At 56.3% G+C, this 16,240-nt stretch overlaps 1 protein-coding gene across 1 annotated transcript in view; it reads left to right on the plus strand.

The window, feature by feature from the left end:
- Fibcd1 (fibrinogen C domain containing 1) overlaps window positions 1-16,240 on the plus strand; it is a 33,429-nt gene that overhangs the window by 12,923 nt on the left and 4,266 nt on the right. The window contains 1 exon segment of the mRNA XM_052725389.1: window positions 12,120-12,216. Within this exon segment, the coding sequence (XP_052581349.1) occupies window positions 12,120-12,216 (97 nt within the window).

Genomic DNA, 16,240 nt, shown 5'->3' on the forward strand with positions numbered 1-16,240 from the left:
AGGCACGGGGGGGGGGGGGGGGGGGGACGGGGGACGTGGCGGGTGCTGGGGAGGGAAGGAATGAGGCTTCAGCAGTGGTCTGACTGTGTTCTTGGGCAGAGCCGGGACACTCACTCAAGTGTCTGCAGATGTGGGTGGAGTTCAGTTGACAGGATTGCCTTCTGCTTAGGAGGCAGTGTGACCTATATATAAGTAATACTTGGGCTCCGCCATCTATTGACGGGTCTGGCAATGATGTGGCTTTTGCTGTATGATCTTAAGTAAATTGCTTCAGTTCTCTGAGCCTCGACTCTTCACAGATTTTTTTTTAATATCTTATTAATTTATTTATTTATTTTAGTTTTTCAAGACAGGGTTTCTCTGTGTAGTCCTGGCTGTCCTGGAACTGGCTTTGTAGACCAGGCTGGCCTCGAACTCACAGAGATCCGCCTGGCTTTGCCTCCCAAGTGCTGGGATTAAAGGTGTGAGCCACCTCTGCTCAGCCATTTTTTATTTTAACTCTGCACTTGTGTGTATCCATGGAGGCATGTGCATGTGAGTACAGGTGAAGATGCATCAGATCCTCTGAGTTAGAGTTACAATTGCGAGCCACCTGATGTAGGTGCTGGGACTCAGTCCTCGCAAGAGCAGTTCAGGTTCTTACCCACTGAGCCACATCTCTGGCCATAGCATTAGAGCTTTTAAAGGCACGCACCAGAGTGGCTGATAGGAGGAAAGGGATGTGCTGGAGGGAGACGGGAGCCTGGAGATGCCGGGTCAGGGTCACTCAGCCAGGAACACTTCCAGGCCAGGCTGGGCTTGGCCTGATATGAGCTCCAGTGTCCCAGGCTGCTGCCACGAGGCAGTGCTAGACACTGTGGCTTCGAAGCTGCCCAGCCCATAACTCGGAGTCACCTCCCCTGATGGGGCGGGGTCACATTGCCGCCCTGGAACCCGTGTTTAACAGTTTTAATCTGGCTGGGATTCCCCTGCACTCAAGCCAAACCTCCAAAGCTGAGGAGATACAAAGTCAGCAAAGTGCCTGCCCCGCGAGCATGAGAGCCAGCATCCATACCCAGCCCCACGTAAAAGCCGCATCTAGCCGCTCAAGCCTGTAGCCCCAGCTCTGGGGGGGTTGACAGAGTTCCCGGAGCTTGCTGCTCAGCGAGTCTTGCTATCACTGAGCTCCAAGCTCAGGGAGAGGCCTTGTCTCAAGAAAATAAGGTGGGGTGCCATTGAAGAAGACACCTGAGGTCACCCTGAAGCCTCCATAATCACAGGCACGCACACGAGCACACACACACACACACACACACACACACACACACACACACACACAGCCTTTGTTTGTTTGTTTATTTATTTATTTTATTTTTGCTTTTTGAGACAAGACAGCCGTGGCTGTCCTGGAACTCACTCTGTAGATCAGGTTGGCCTCGAACTCCCAGAGATCCGCCTGCCTCTGCCTCTCAGTGCTGGGATTAAAAGCGTGCACCTCCACGCCTGGCTCATGCATAGCTTTTTGTTAAAGAAATTGCACAGTCCACTTCTGTGTTTTTTGAGGGTAGTGAGGGTTCTGGATCAGGATGACCTGGAAGCCGGTCAGTGTCTTTACCATGGGCTGACCCTAGGGACGGCACAGGCCACCACAGTAACCCGGATGTTCAATACCACTCCACCTCACGTCAGGAAAGAAGGCTGCATGGTTCAGGGAGATACAGGCCCAGCAGCTCCCACTGTGGCCAGCCAACCTCTCTTCATGTCCCTGACCTTGGCCTCACACAGACTGCTTCCATTGCTTACCCAAGACCCTTGGCATTGCTATTTTTGGTGTTTGAGGTCTAGGCCGATGGATGGCCAAGGGGGGAGTTTAACACAGCTGAAGTTACAAAGCAGAAGGGGTGGGGACTTGCAGGAATCGGCTTTGAAAGGGGTCGGTGTCCCCAGCAGAGGGGAGATGGAGATATGGGGGCAGAGTGGGCGAAGAAGGAGCGTGGCAAAGCCTGCAATTAGGAGCCAGTCTGAGTGCAACCAGGGATCCCTGGAGACCCCGAAGATGGACATATCTCTAAACTTGTCTTCAGGCTCTAGGGGAGAGCTTTTAAATGTACCGGATCCGTGTCTGGGGTTAAAAGCTCTTTTGTTTTTCTAACTGCAAAGAGGCTGAGTTATGGCCTCTGCCTCTGGGCTCCCTAGGCAGGCCCCCGCCAGGCCCAGAAATCAGATTTAAGGGTTAGGCTGGGCTTGTGCCTGGCTGAGGCCCTGCCATGCCATGCATCCGTCTTCCACTCAGGCTGACTTGGATCCAATCTCCTGGGAAGTCAGTCAGGGTCTGGGCCTGGTAATTTCTTCGGCCTTGGCTTCAGGGACGATTAGCAGGGATGGGTGAGGAACAGTGCCTTTACTTAGACCCGATGCTTGGATGCCTGAATGGGGGCTCTGCAGGAGAGGTTGGAGCGGTCTGCAAAGTGCTTGTGTGGCTGGTAACTGTTCATATCCATTTGGCTTCCGTCAGAAGCAATCTTCCCCCAGATGCCTGCGGGCACCTGTCAGGATCACCCCCCTGCCACACAGAATCTCCTGGATGCTCAATTGTTGTTTGGGAGGGTGCTGGTCTCTCAGGCCATCCATCCCCATTAGGTTCCCCATCAAAACTGCCCAGCTTCGGGCGCCAACACTGCGTGGTCATCCCCAGCAGACTGATGCTGTGCCGGGCCCCAAGCTCCTGAGTGGACTCCTCAGTCACAGCCTGCGCTCCGGAGGCTGGAGTGGAGAGGATAGGGCTCAGTCTGAGAGGCACGTTGCAGCCAGAATACCACTTCCTGCCTGGCATTACCCTATGCCTGGAGATGGCAAGAGGTTTGCCTCTGCTACCCAGCCAGCCTAGCCAGGGAAAGTCCAAGCCTCCTGAGGCCAGTCAGCGTAATTAATTGCTACTGAACAATTAACTGAGCACCAGCCACAGGGAGCCAGCTGGAACTGAGGCAGGGTCGCTCTCAGCTGGGAGGGCAGATGGACTAGAGAGCTGGCTTGTGTCGAGGCTGAGGGTCACTGGAGAGGCCCCGATCTTAGTCTAGAGCCCTGCTGCTAGAGGGCAAAGTGGGGCTCAGTGGGAGCCGCAAGGCTTGTTCAGGGTCTAAAGCGGCCTCAGACTGCGGGCATACATGATGTAAGAGGTCTGAGTCAGGACTGTGGGTGACAGGCCATGGGGCTGCGCTCTTCCTGGGGCTCAAGTGAGTTCTCATTGTCACAGGGTTTCCACAGGGAGGGGTGCCCCTGACAGGGAAGGTGGAGAGGTACAGCGAGTGGACTAAAACTGAAGCAAGAATTCCATGGACCCTGAGTCCTTGCTTCTGGAAGTTGGGGGTGACATGTAGGAGCAATGCCACTTGGGGCTCTTTGGGGTTGGAGAGACCTCAGAGCAGATGGGTAGACGAAGTTTCAGGGTGACCTTTAGGCTCACTTGGCCCCTGACGGTGACTCAGCCTCTTTGAGCTGCCCCATGCTCACTCCGGGGGTGGGGACATGGGGTGCAACATCAAGGACACTGCTGAACTTGACACCTGCCCCTGCCCCAGAAAATGAGCAAGGGTAGCCATGGGTGATCTTGTGACCCAGATCGGAGACCTTCCTCACTAGGCCCAGACCAACCCTTGCCATGTCCTTGGAGGCCCCTCTGAGCACACCCTTCCCTGTGCCGATCACAGGGTACCACCTGCCCCTGTGCTTCCTACCCCTGTCCTGGCCAGGGCAGGAATTGTGTCCTCTCATATCACCTGGCTTGGCACAGCGCCTACACTGTCCCCACACCCTAGCACTTCTTAGACAGTGACCTTCCCCTCCCTGGGCAGAGGAGAGGGAGCTGGGAAGGGAAGGAAATCCTGGCATTGCCAAAGCCTTACCTTTGTGTAAACATGGGTGAGTGCCACATCTCCAGCAGGGACTCAGGGCACACACCCGACCTGACTATTGCACAAGTGTGCACACACACACACTACCCCACCTGACTGTTGCACAGGCACACACATACATATGCACACACACACACACACACACACACACACACACACACACACACCTGGCTGTTGCACACACACCCCACCCCACCTGGCTGTTGCACACACACACACACACACACCACCCCACCTGGCTGTTGCACACACACACACACACACACACACACACACACACACACCACCCCACCTGGCTGTTGCACACACACACACACACACACACACACACACACACACACACACACCCCACCCCACCTGGCTGTTGCACACACACACACACACACACACACCCCACCCCACCTGGCTGTTGCACACACACACACACACACACACACACACACACACACACACACACACACACGGCCGTTGCACGCTGACACCACCTGCTCTCCAACCTGCTCCACCAGGCTCCAGCCGCTTTCCCAGTGAGCGAGCGAGCGGGGTCATGGGTTCAGATATGCCTCTAATTGGCTCCATAGAAGAGGAAGCCCCCCCTTCCCCCCCCCCCCCCCCCCGTCTCTTCCCTCCTCCATGGGCTGTGGGGCAGGAGGAAAGTCCTGCCCTCCCCGTGCAACTTCAAAGGAGCCTGGCAGGCAGGCAGTGCCGAGAGAGATGAAAAGCTCCGGGGGACCCTGTGCTGGGGAGGCCAGCCCTCCTCCCCTCAGGAGAGCCAGTGACCTGCTGCGCCATCAGTGGGCCACAGAAATGTCCCCGTGCTGCTGCCCAGAGCCCACCCACCTCCATAGTGACTGGAGACTGGTGCCCGCCCCTTCCTGTTCTCTTGATCTGCCAGAGGCAGCCGCCTCCACCTGGAGCAGGTCACTTTCCCCGACTCTGGTGTCCATCAGGTAGCGCAGTGTCCGTGGGACACCACACGTGAAACGCGCAGCACAGCACTTGATAAATGGCAGCTCAGAGCAGTGTTTTGCCAGAGTTGGCAGGCAGTGGCTGCCAAGCCTGGGAAATGTGGCAGGGTGCCAAGCCCGGGGGTACCATTTCCAGTCACAAACAAGGAGTGGGTTATTTCCTTCTGGACCCAGCAGCTGATTTTGGAGAGGCAGCTGTCAGACCTACTGTGCGCCACCAGCTGGCTTGGGGGTCAGCTGTCAGACCTACTGTGTGCCACCAGCTGGCTTGGGGGGCAGCTGTCAGACCTACTGTGCGCCATCAGCTGGCTTGGGGTCAGCTGTCAGACCTACTGTGCGCCATCAGCTGACTTGGGGTCAGCTGTCAGACCTACTGTGTGCCACCAGCTGGCTGGGGGGGCAACTGTCAGACCTACTGTGCGCCACCAGCTGGCTTGGGGGGGCAGCTGTCATACCTACTGTGTGCCACCAGCTGGCTTGGGGGGCAGCTGTCAGACCTACTGTGCGCCACCAGCTGGCTTGGGGGGGCAGCTGTCATACCTACTGTGTGCCACCAGCTGGCTTGGGGGGGACAACTGTCAGACCTACTGTGCGCCATCAGCTGGCTTGGGGTCAGCTGTCAGACCTACTGTGTGCCACCAGCTGGCTTGGGGGGCAGCTGTCAGACCTACTGTGCTCCACCAGCTGGCTTGGGGGACAACTGTCAGACCTACTGTGCGCCATCAGCTGGCTTGGGGTCAGCTGTCAGACCTACTGTGTGCCACCAGCTGACTTGGGGGGCAGCTGTCAGACCTACTGTGCACCATCAGCTGACTTGGGGGGCAGCTGTCAGACCTACTGTGCGCCACCAGCTGGCTTGGGGGGGACAACTGTCAGACCTACTGTGCACCATCAGCTGGCTTGGGGTCAGCTGTCAGACCTACTGTGCGCCACCAGCTGGCTTGGGGGCAGCTGTCAGACCTACTGTGCGCCACCAGCTGGCTTGGGGTCAGCTCTCAGACCTACTGTGCACCACCAGCTGGCTTGGGGGTCAGCTCTCAGACCTACTCTGCGCCACCAGCTGGCTTGGGGGGCAGCTGTCAGACCTACTGTGTGCCATCAGGTCATGCTGACTTTGGTTCATCTTCAGGAACAAGGAAATGCCTCAAAGAGGGGAAACACGGCTTAGGAGGGTTTCAGGACTTGTCCCAAGTCAGGAAGCCCCATGATGTAGGCAGAACCTTCCGGGGAGTCAGGGCACATTTGAGGATATCCCCAAGTTCTTTGTTCTTGCAAAGTAAGAGTTGAGCTTTTCCCTGGCTCCTCCTGTCTCCGCTCCCAGAATCACCTACTGGGCAGGCCTGGGAGGCTGGCTGAGGCCCCTGCCTGTCCCCAGTCAGCAAGCCCCTCAGACCAGGAAAATGGAAAGTGCCCCCTCCTGAGGACATCTAAGGTTTAGGGACCACCGCTGCCCCAGGGTCATGGCCTGTGGGGGAGCACCCTTCCACCCTCTGCTTCTCAGTGCCAGTTTCTTCAAGCAGCCCAGTGTGCCTCCCTGAGCACAGCAGTCCCCACAGAGGGGGTTTCCAACTGCTCAGAGCGCCCCTGAGCCATGCCTGAATGCAGCACCACTCTGTGTGTATGTGTGTGTGTGTGTGTGTGTGTGTGTGTGTGTTGTTTGGTTTTGAGACAGGGTCTCATGTAGCCCAGGTTGGCCTCAAAGTTGCTGTGTAGCCAAGGATGACCTTGAACTTCTGGCCTTCTTGCTTCCAGCTCCCAAGTTTTGGGATTTCTGGAGGGCGTCCCCCTACCAGGTGCTGAAGAGGGAACCCAGGGCTTTGTGCACGCTCAGTAAGCACGCTATCAACTGAGCTGCGTCCCTGGCCTTTGAACCAGCACTCTGATTCCTCACGTAAACTTTGGGGATCGGGGCTGTCAGAATCTCCATCTAATAGATGAGGAAACTGAGGTGCAGGCCTAAGAGGTTGGATGCAGCTGTGCTGTGTCTGCAGGCCTGTGTGTGCCTGCTCTTGGAACGGACAGCTCTCTGAATGCTGTGCTCATCCACGTATGCCAGCACCCAGTGGGGTCAGTGGCAGCCATGATTCCAGGGGAGAAGCCGGGACTTGGGAAGTGACACTGAGCTGAGTCTGTAGTACTGTGGCCCCTAGGTGCCACCCTAGAATGCTCCCTGGGACTGAGAGACAGCTGGACTCACAGGTATGCAGGCTGAATTTCTCATCCACCGGGCCACAGGACATCTCCACAGGGAGTGCCCTGCCATCTTGTCTCTGGCTACGTCAGACTCCAAAGGTCACCCACACTCCCAGTTTTCATCTCACCAAGGGCTAGGTGGGAGCCCACCCCTGCATGACTGTGGTGTGAGGCCTGTTCGGTCTGCCGGGTACTTAGGATACCAGCTCTGTGCCCTCAGTACTGCTGCAGACATGGAGTGGGCCAGGCAGGGTTACTTTGCAGCGGAGACTCCACAGGCCCAGACTTGTGGAGAGGGAAGCTGGGGAGGCACCGCGGTGCTGATGTGGCCCTCTGGCTCTGCTGATGCTCACAGGACAGTCCACTGCATCAAGGGCGGGTGCTGATTCTCCTTTGAAATCGCTCAGCACTGTCTGCAGGACCATGTGGACCACACACTTCCTTGGCAGAGCCCCTGGGTGGTACTTCCAAGCTGTGCCAGTGGCGGCAGGAGGCCGGGTTTTAAGAATCCGAACCAAGAAAACATGTGCTGTCTGCCTTCCCACTCATGGCACCGGCCCAGGAGGCCTCGGCGTCGGTGAGTGTTTCTCTGTCGCCTTCCAGCCGGAAGCCAAGTGAAGCCCAGGAGCTGGGCCAACACCCACTGCAGGCCCAGAGTTGATCAATAACTACTTTGCTTCTGGCCTTGGCTTCCTCAGCCTTTGTCTACCTGGGAAGACCGGGGCCGAAGGAGGGGAATGGGCACTCCGGGCTGGTGGCTGGCATCCTCCTGCCCAGCTGATCCTTGTTCTCTAATTAAAGCCTGCATCCTGTCGTTGTTACCAAAATCCAGCTGATTTTCGGAACTCTGAAGCCACAGCTGCAGTTTGCGCTGGGCCTCAGAGTCTGACGAAACACACTCATGCGCCCAGCACCCTGGTGCTGTCCACCTGGCCTGCTGGAGCCACATGGACTTCTCAGGATGTGGCAGGCCACATAGTGTGCTGCCATGGGTGCCAGCGCGAGTTCAGGGACACTCAGGCATTCAGTGTTCGACCTGTGGCTTTCGTGGCCCTCGGCAGAACCCAGGAACCTGGCTGCAACGGTTCTTAAACTGTGGGCCTGGATCCATTGGCAGGTGGCGAAATCAATTTCCTGGGTTGCGATCAACGTAGCTTTTTTAAATCAACTAGAGTGGAGCAGGAGAGGGCACAGTGGGAAATGGCGCGGTCTACTTAGTCCCCGCAGCCTTGGTTTCCAATGTAAACTGTGCATCTGAGTGTGTGGGGGGGAAGTGGACTTCTCTGAGCCCTGGTCCAAAGATCTCCAAGTCCCATCTCCAAAGCCATGGCAGGGGTGTGTGTTGGCCCCTCAAGGGGTGGGTCATAGTGTGGCTCAGTCCAACTGCAATGCCCAGGTCGGCAAGTGCTAGGGTTTCTTTGTAAGTGTGCATGTATGTTCATGTGTGTGCAAATACATGTGCACATGTGGAGGCCGGAGAACAATGTTTGATGCTGTTCTTCAGGCTATGTGCACTTTTTTTTTCCACCATGCAGCTGTGAGTGGCCTTGAACTCACAGAGATCTGCCTGCCTCTGCCTCTGTGCTGGGATTAAAGGTGTGTGCTACCATGTCCAGTTTATAGCTTTTTTTTTTTAATTTGAGAATTTTTAAATTCAAGCTTGCCAAGCAGGAAAGATCATCCATCCAGCCCCAGGGATCCACTGTCTCTGCCTCCACAGTGTGCGTCCTCACACTTGGCTTGGCTTTGTGTATGTGTGTATGTACAAGTGCATAGTGCATTCACATGGATGTATGGGTGTGCATGCCAGTGCTTGTGATGTAGAGGCCAGAGAAGGACACTCTTGCCTCCCACATTACTGCCTCAAGGCAGGAGCCCTCACTGACCCGGAAGCTTGTTTCTCCTAGGCTGGCTGGCCACTAAGCTCCTGGAATCCACCCGTCTCTGTCCCCTCCGACACAGTGACTAAAGGGGCATAGAACTATGCCTAGTTTGTTACATGGGTGTTGGGGATTTGAACTCAGGCCCTAGGCTTGGAAGGCAAGCAACTTTGAACTGATCTATTTCCCTAGGCCAACACTATGGTTTCTTCAGGACCAAATCTAACATGAATGTTGGCCATTCTTAATTTGGTGTCTCTTTGCTGGATAGAAAAGAAGCAAGAGGCCCTGGTGGGCCCAGATGTGTGCGTCTGCCCCAGGTGACCATTCAGGTGGAGTCCATGGTGGACAGGGGAACAGCTGTCCCACAGTGGTGGGACAGTGGCTGAGGATGTGGGTGGCTACCTTGTCACGGTCTCTGCTTCCGTCTTCCATAACAGACAGAACACGGAAGAAACACAGAGCCCATCTGTGCCGGAGGAGGGATTTGGTGAACAGCAGGTGCCACGGAGGGAAATGATGGGCTCCGCACCATCTGATCTGGTGGCCTGGACACTCTTTTCTGTGCCCTTTAGGGTTCGGGAAGGGCAGGATCGGGCCAAGCTCCAGGAACTATAGCTCGGGACTCTGAGGCCCTGCAGTGTATCTGAAGAGCAGGCTGGACCCGGCCCACAGCTCCGAGCTCTTTGGGGATGGAGCGCAGAACTAGGGGGCTCCATCCAGAAACCTCAGTGGTCCCTCAGCCTTCCAGGAAGAGCTCAGCTGCCCCCCAGTGCGTTAAACTGCACTGCCTGCAGCCAGAGCTGGGCCTGGCTGCCTGTGGGAGGCGCTGTTTCCTCTCTGACGTCCCTCTCCACACCAGGCCTCTCTGTTTAGTCTCCACTAGGGTTTCATCTCCTGGGGGGAGGGGGGCTGGAAGCCTGGCGCCCCACTTCCCATTTCACATTGGGCAAAGCACTAGAAGGGTGTCCTTTGTGGAGGTTCTGGGATGCAGAGCTTTCTGTGAGGGGTAAGGAGGAAGGACAGAGCTGAACTACACAGGGCTCTGTCTCCCCTGCAGGAAGCTGTGCAGGGCCACTCTTTCTCTGCTCTGTGTCCTGTGTGTGGTGGTGGAGAGTCTCTGGCACACCAGCTCTTCTCTGAGGGCAGTCTGGACCTTGTGCCGTGGACTGAGTTTCCCCAGAGACACTGGCTGGGACTGTGTGCATGAAAGGGTGGCAGCAGGCATGTGCACAGGGGGTGGGTGGGGAGGAGACGCGGGGCTGGCTTTTGGAAGAGAGAGCAGGGTCGGAAGGAGAGGGGGCAAGGAGACCGGCCAGGCCTACAGTGCTCATGTTTATCCAGCTAGCCCCGGCTGCACAGCTGCTGGGCTCGAGGCTCAGGGGATGCTGCCAGCCCAAGCACATGTCACAGGTGACAACACAGGTTTGGAGAGGTGAAGGCTATGCTACCAGAGGTTGCTGTGCAGCAGCCAGGTTCTGGAGTCCAGACCCTTAGCAACTCAGCTCCTCCACTTGACCTGGCTGTGTCCCCCCCGGGTGGGGGCCTTAGGGCCTCGGGGAGGAGGTGGGCCTGCCAGGGGCTTCCAGCCTGCTGCTCCTGCTGATCTCCACCTCCTCCAACAGAAGCAGGTTCAGGCTGCCTGCCGCCTTCGCCTTCCGGAGGGCCTAAGCTTCTGCCAGGATTAAGCCTTTCAAAGGGCGCGTGCTCAGGGTCCCAATGTGCGGCCGTCAATACGGCTCTCCACACCGCTCAGATCTCCCCGGCCTTATCGAACTTCCTTCCATCCAGCGAGTCCCTCCTGAGGACTTGAAATTTCAGGGCAGGACCAGGTCGGGGCAGTAGAAAAAAAGTGTCATCTTCCCCCCAGCCCGTGACGTCAGAGCCGCCCAACTGCCTGTGACTGACGTGTCCCTGGGGACCTGGTGCATCTCGCGAGCAGACGCCGCTGCTCCGCCCGGGCACCCGGGCGGTTCCGAGCTGCCGGAACCGGGCTGCTTAGTAATGAAAGTGGCAGCCAGAGCTCTGACATCAGACGCAGACACAGATGGAGGCAAGTGGGCGCTGCCTCTGCAAATGAGCAGGAAAAGGCTTGTTAAACAGAAAGGCGGCGTGGGCCAGGCGGCCCCGAACGGGACTGTCAGCGATCGTGTAAATACCCGTCAGCTCGGCCGGGACCAGCACCGTACTTATTTCAAGGCAATTTAACCAATGGGACTCCACACTCCCAAATCGAGAATGTTATTAAAAAGAACAGGCGGCTGGGCGCCTGGGCGGCTGGTTGGTACCCGAGTCACACCGAAGCCTGCTCTGGGCTCCCGGGCATCCCTCGAGAAGTAGCTTGGATTCAGGGCTCCCAGGCCACACACCCCTGGGTTCTGCCAGGGGTGTGTGATCTGGGGAGAGGGGCTGTGTGAGAGGTGGGAATCTGGAGATCAAGTCTAAGGTGAGAGGTTGTTCAAAAACTTGAGAATGGACTGCACATGGTAGTGTGTGCCTATAATTCTAGCATTTGGGAGGCTGAGGCAGGAGGATTGCTATAGGCTGCATAGTGAGTTCCAGGACAGATGAATACAAAGTAAGACCCTGTCTCAAAAATAAACAAAACAAACAACAACGCCTATAAAAACCCCAAGCACGTGCCCATCCCCCCTCCCATTTCTAACTTTCTTTGAGTCTTTTAGTTGAGACAGCATTTCATGAAGCCCAAATTGACCTTGGATTTTTAGTGTAGCCACAGATGACTGAACTCCTGCTCTTCCTGCCTCCGCCTCCTAGTGCGGTGCCTGCCTGGCTTAGACAGAGACGAAACCCAGAGCTCACCCAAGCCCTCTACCAGCTGAGCCACAGCCTCAGGCTCCTGGAAGGACTCAGCCTATCCTCCCACAGCAGAAGTGGGCTGGGCCTGGGAGCTGAGCTGCCCCGCCTGCCCACCGTGGTGACTCCTTCCTGTGGGGGACATTCCAGGGCTCTGTGGTGGGTCAGTCCGTCCTGCCTCTGGCCAACGCAATCTCCTGAGACCCTGGTCTGCTCCAAGCCCCAAAGCCAGGAGCTGTTGAGGGAAGTGGAAGTCCTGGTCCCCACTTCACCCACCCCGTCCCCACGGGCAGCCTGTGGGGAAGGGCGGGAGCCCAGGGGCTGGGAGTCCGGAGGCAGTGGGCTCCCATGCTTTGCCCTTCTCCTTGCAGGTGTTTCAACGCCGGGAGGACGGCTCAGTGAACTTCTTCCGAGGCTGGGAGGCATACCGGGAGGGCTTTGGCAAGCTCACAGGGGAGCACTGGCTGGGTAAGTGTCCCCGCGCTGGGTGAGTGTCCCTGCGCTGGGTGCATTCCATGTCTGCCTTCCTTGCCTTTTTGTAAATGGGTTCCATCCCAGTCTCAGGAGGTTCAAACGATGAAGACCATGAGAATAGAGCCAACTGAAGAACGTTATACAAGTGGGTCTGTGGGCAGGAGCTGTTAAATATGACAGGGAAAGCTGGGTGGAGTGGCCCTAGCACCCAGAGGCAGGAGGACCCCGGTTCCAGGCCAGCCAGACGACATAGTTTAAGGCCAGACTGAGCTCTGTAGTTCAAGACCAGCAAGAAAAATAAAAACAAAACCTACTCATGATGGTTCATGCCTGTAACCCCAGCACTAGAGAGGCTGAGGCAGGAGGATTGCTGCAAGTTTGAGTCCAGCCTGGTGTGCATAGGATTTTCAGTCTAGATGGTGCTACATATTAAGACCCTGTCTCAAAACAATAGTAATAATAAACCAAAATGCCAGGGAGAGAAGTCAGCAGATAAAGGCACTTGCCCCCAAACCTAATAATTGTAGTTCAGTTCCCAGGACTCCCATGTGGAGGAAGAGAACTGGTCCCTCAAGTTGCCCTTTGATCTCCAAGTGCCTGCGGAGATGCAGACTAAACAAATGGGACCCTGGGATGGGGGAGAGAGAAGAGGCTGATGGGGGATGCCCAGGGTCCCCAGTCCCCTGCACACCAGTGACGCTAGGTCAGAAGCAGGGAACCCTGACCTGTCTGGGGACCATCTAGGAGCTCCCTGCAGTCTTGGGTCACTCCAGCCGTGGTGTCAGGAGGCCCGGGGATAACAGAGGCATTGCCCCACCTTCAGGGCCAGCAGTGGTCATGCTGGGGATGCTGAGTGTGCAGCCCCAGTGCATGGCCAGTCCACCCGGGGCCGAGATCCTGGGTGGAGGGTCATTGGTGCACAGCGGCTGTCACTGATGCCCCTGGGGGTGTGGAAGGCAGGCCCCATGGTGGGTTGGAGGAAGATAGGTGCTCCTAAGTCAGCAGTGTGCTGTCCTAGGGCATCAGCTAAGACCACGTTCCTTGACCGGGGGTCTAGAAGGGCAGGACCCGCCCGCCCACCCTGGTGTCATGAGGAGAGGCTCCACACCGTTTGGACCACAGTCAGAGTTTACTGAGAGCTCATGTCACACATCAGTCCCCGGGGCCTCACACCAGCTAGCAGGGCGGTCCTGTTCCCATCACCCCCTCTACAGACGATGAACCTGAAGATCAGGAGGTGGGGCCACAAGTCCCATTGGATGTGCGGGGTCTGGGGAGCCCAGGGAATGTGGCATGCTCGATGATATTTTAGGAGAAGGCGCTGTGAAGAAGGACGGTAGGAAATTCCTCCTCACCCACCCCAAGGCAGATACGTGAAGGCAACCATGGTGGCAGCCAGTTAGAGGCCCCATCCCTGCTTCCCACCCAAAAGCTTGGATCAGGGTTGGCGCCTCACTGCTCGGTGGCATCTTAATTGAAATCTATCAGCAGCTGCACAAGGTGGGGAGGAAGCATTTAAGCAAGGCTTTGATTAGCTCTGCAGACGAGAGGAGCCCTGACAAGAATGTCAACTGTGAGGTTCTCAGCCTCTCCGTGGCCTCACCTCTGCTTTCCTACCCCCTGGTCTCCGTCTCACTGGGGGCTTCCTCTGGTCCTATTGACTTACGGATGCTCTTTATATACTGTGGATACACGCCACACGTTTGCTTTCATTGATTTACCTCTTAGCTTTCTTCCACTATGGTTTATCTCCTGAAATTTTAATTTTTGTTTGTGTATGTGGAGTGGGTGTATGGATGCTGGTAAGTGTGTATATCTATGTGAAGAGTGGGTGCGTGCGTGCGTGGTGTGTGTGTGTGTGTGTGTGTTTGTGTGTGCGCGCTTGTGTGTGTGCCTCTGTGTGTGTGTGTTTGTGTGTGTGGTTGTGTGTGTGCGCGCACTTGTGTGTGTGTGCTTCTGTGTGTGTGTGGTTGTGTGTGTGTGTGTGCTAGAGGTTGACCTCAGGTATCATTCCTCAGGCACTATTTACCATGTTTTTTTTTTAATTTCATTGATTTGTTCTGTTTTGTATTTTTAATTTAATTTTATTTGTTGCCATTTATTGTGTGTGTATATGTGTGTGCACACATGTGTGTACCATGATGTGTGTGTGTGTGTAGGTCAGATGATAACTTATGGGAGTTAGTTCTCTCCGCTGTATTGAGGGATTGAATTTGGGCCGTCGGGCTTGGCGCCCAGCACCTTACCCACTGAGCCATCTACCCGGCCCTTCATGTTTTTGTGCTGTGTCTTAGATTCAGTTCTTTGAGCCTTGGAATTCCCTGGGGGTGACTGTGTGTGGCGTAGGGTCCTCTGTCACTGAGGGACAACTGGGCTGCAGGGTGGCTTCCAATCCACTGTTTAAGGATCAGAGACATGGCAGGCAGAAATCCCAGGTCGGGGAGAGCTGGAGCTTCCTAAAGATGGAAGGAGGCTGAGGAAGCGATGGGAGAGAGCGCTAAGACAGAGGAGTCTCAGAGGCCCGGGCCACTGCCAGGCAACTTGCCCAGCAGCCCCAGCACAGGCACCAGGAAGGTGCACCCAGCTCTGGTCTTTGGGACCTGGTGACCATGTAAGATGGGAACGGGCGTCTCTCAGTAACCCCTGGGGCTGTCTCCATCATACCCTATTCCTGGGACATTTCCTGGATAAGGCCTGAAGAAAAGTAAGAATCTGGGCCCTTCTGTCTGGGTTTAAATCCCAGCTCTGCTGCCTGCCTGCTGTGTGATCTGGCCAGGTGACTCCACCTCTCTGAGCCTTCCTTCTCTGCCTATCCATCAGGGGGTCACTGTGCCCGCCCGGCTGCGTCCTTCCCCAGCACCAGCAGGTTCTGGGCAGCGGGTTCAGTCACTGGCCATGCTGAGGCTCTGTAATTAATCATCTTCTGGTGTTGCCTGATTGATCACTGTGCAGGAGGTGCTTAGCATGGTGCCTGGCTTCAGGTGGGGGCGGTTGTCAGCGTCACCTGCTGCCTGCACATCTGTCCATCAGCCCTGTTCACACAACAGGTGTGCAAGCCATGCCCTGAGAGAGAGCAGCTTGCCTTGATGCTACCAGCCCTGGGGTAACAGCCCAGGCAGGGAGGCGGGATGTGGTGGGATTGCCTGTTCTCGAACCCTACATCCTCCAGGTCTCTGGGTTGAACTGAGTCGGCAGCTCTAAGTGGGGTGCAGGGGGAACAGGGATCCTGTGATGGGCTGTAGGTTGCCTAGCAGAGGAGACCAAGGCTGAGCAGGGGAGGGTCCACAAAGCTTCTGTGCACACAGTAACCCAAATACTCGCCCACGGGGAGGGGCTGATGGAACACTATAGGCTCTGCGAACCTGTGAGGCGTTTAATTAAATGCCCTCTTAATCAAGAGTTGATCGTGAAGGCAGGGAAGTGCCCTGTTTGTGTGAGACCCTGGGATGGCCCAAGGGCCAACGAGCAGGAATGTGGGAGGGAGGAATAGAGGCAGGGAGGAAGGGGTGGGGTGGTAGGGGCGTGCAGAACCAGGACCTGGGGACGGCAGGAGATGCAGTCACCACCTTCGCTCTGTGAACTGAGAAATATTTATTGAGCACATGTCATACCCGGTCCCACTGTGCCAACTGGGGTCGCAGCAAACACTGGCTGCAGAGTTGTGTTTAGGGAACTAAACTGGCAGGGAAATTCACAAGGAACCAGCCAGAACCAGAATGATGAATGTTGAGAAGAAAGGGGTGCCTGGGTCGGCATGGGAGGCCTTCCCAAGGCTGAACGGAGAGGTACCAGGTGATGAGGGATAGGTAGAGAAGTATGCAAAGGCACAAAGGCCAGGCTGAGAGAAGGGAGCCACCACCCCATCTGAACTTCAAGTTCTGAGCATCTCTCTACCAGCTGTCACCCTGAGACACCTACAGTTGGGGGGGGCTGTGGGGATGGCTCAGTCAGTAAAGAGGACCTGAATTTGGACCCCCTTCCCATGTAGAACACTAGGTGCAGTGGCATGCGCCTGTAA

This window comes from Peromyscus californicus, unplaced genomic scaffold (genome assembly GCF_007827085.1).
Source record: "Peromyscus californicus insignis strain IS unplaced genomic scaffold, ASM782708v3 Scaffold_7__1_contigs__length_154581171, whole genome shotgun sequence".
NCBI lineage: Eukaryota > Metazoa > Chordata > Mammalia > Rodentia > Cricetidae > Peromyscus > Peromyscus californicus.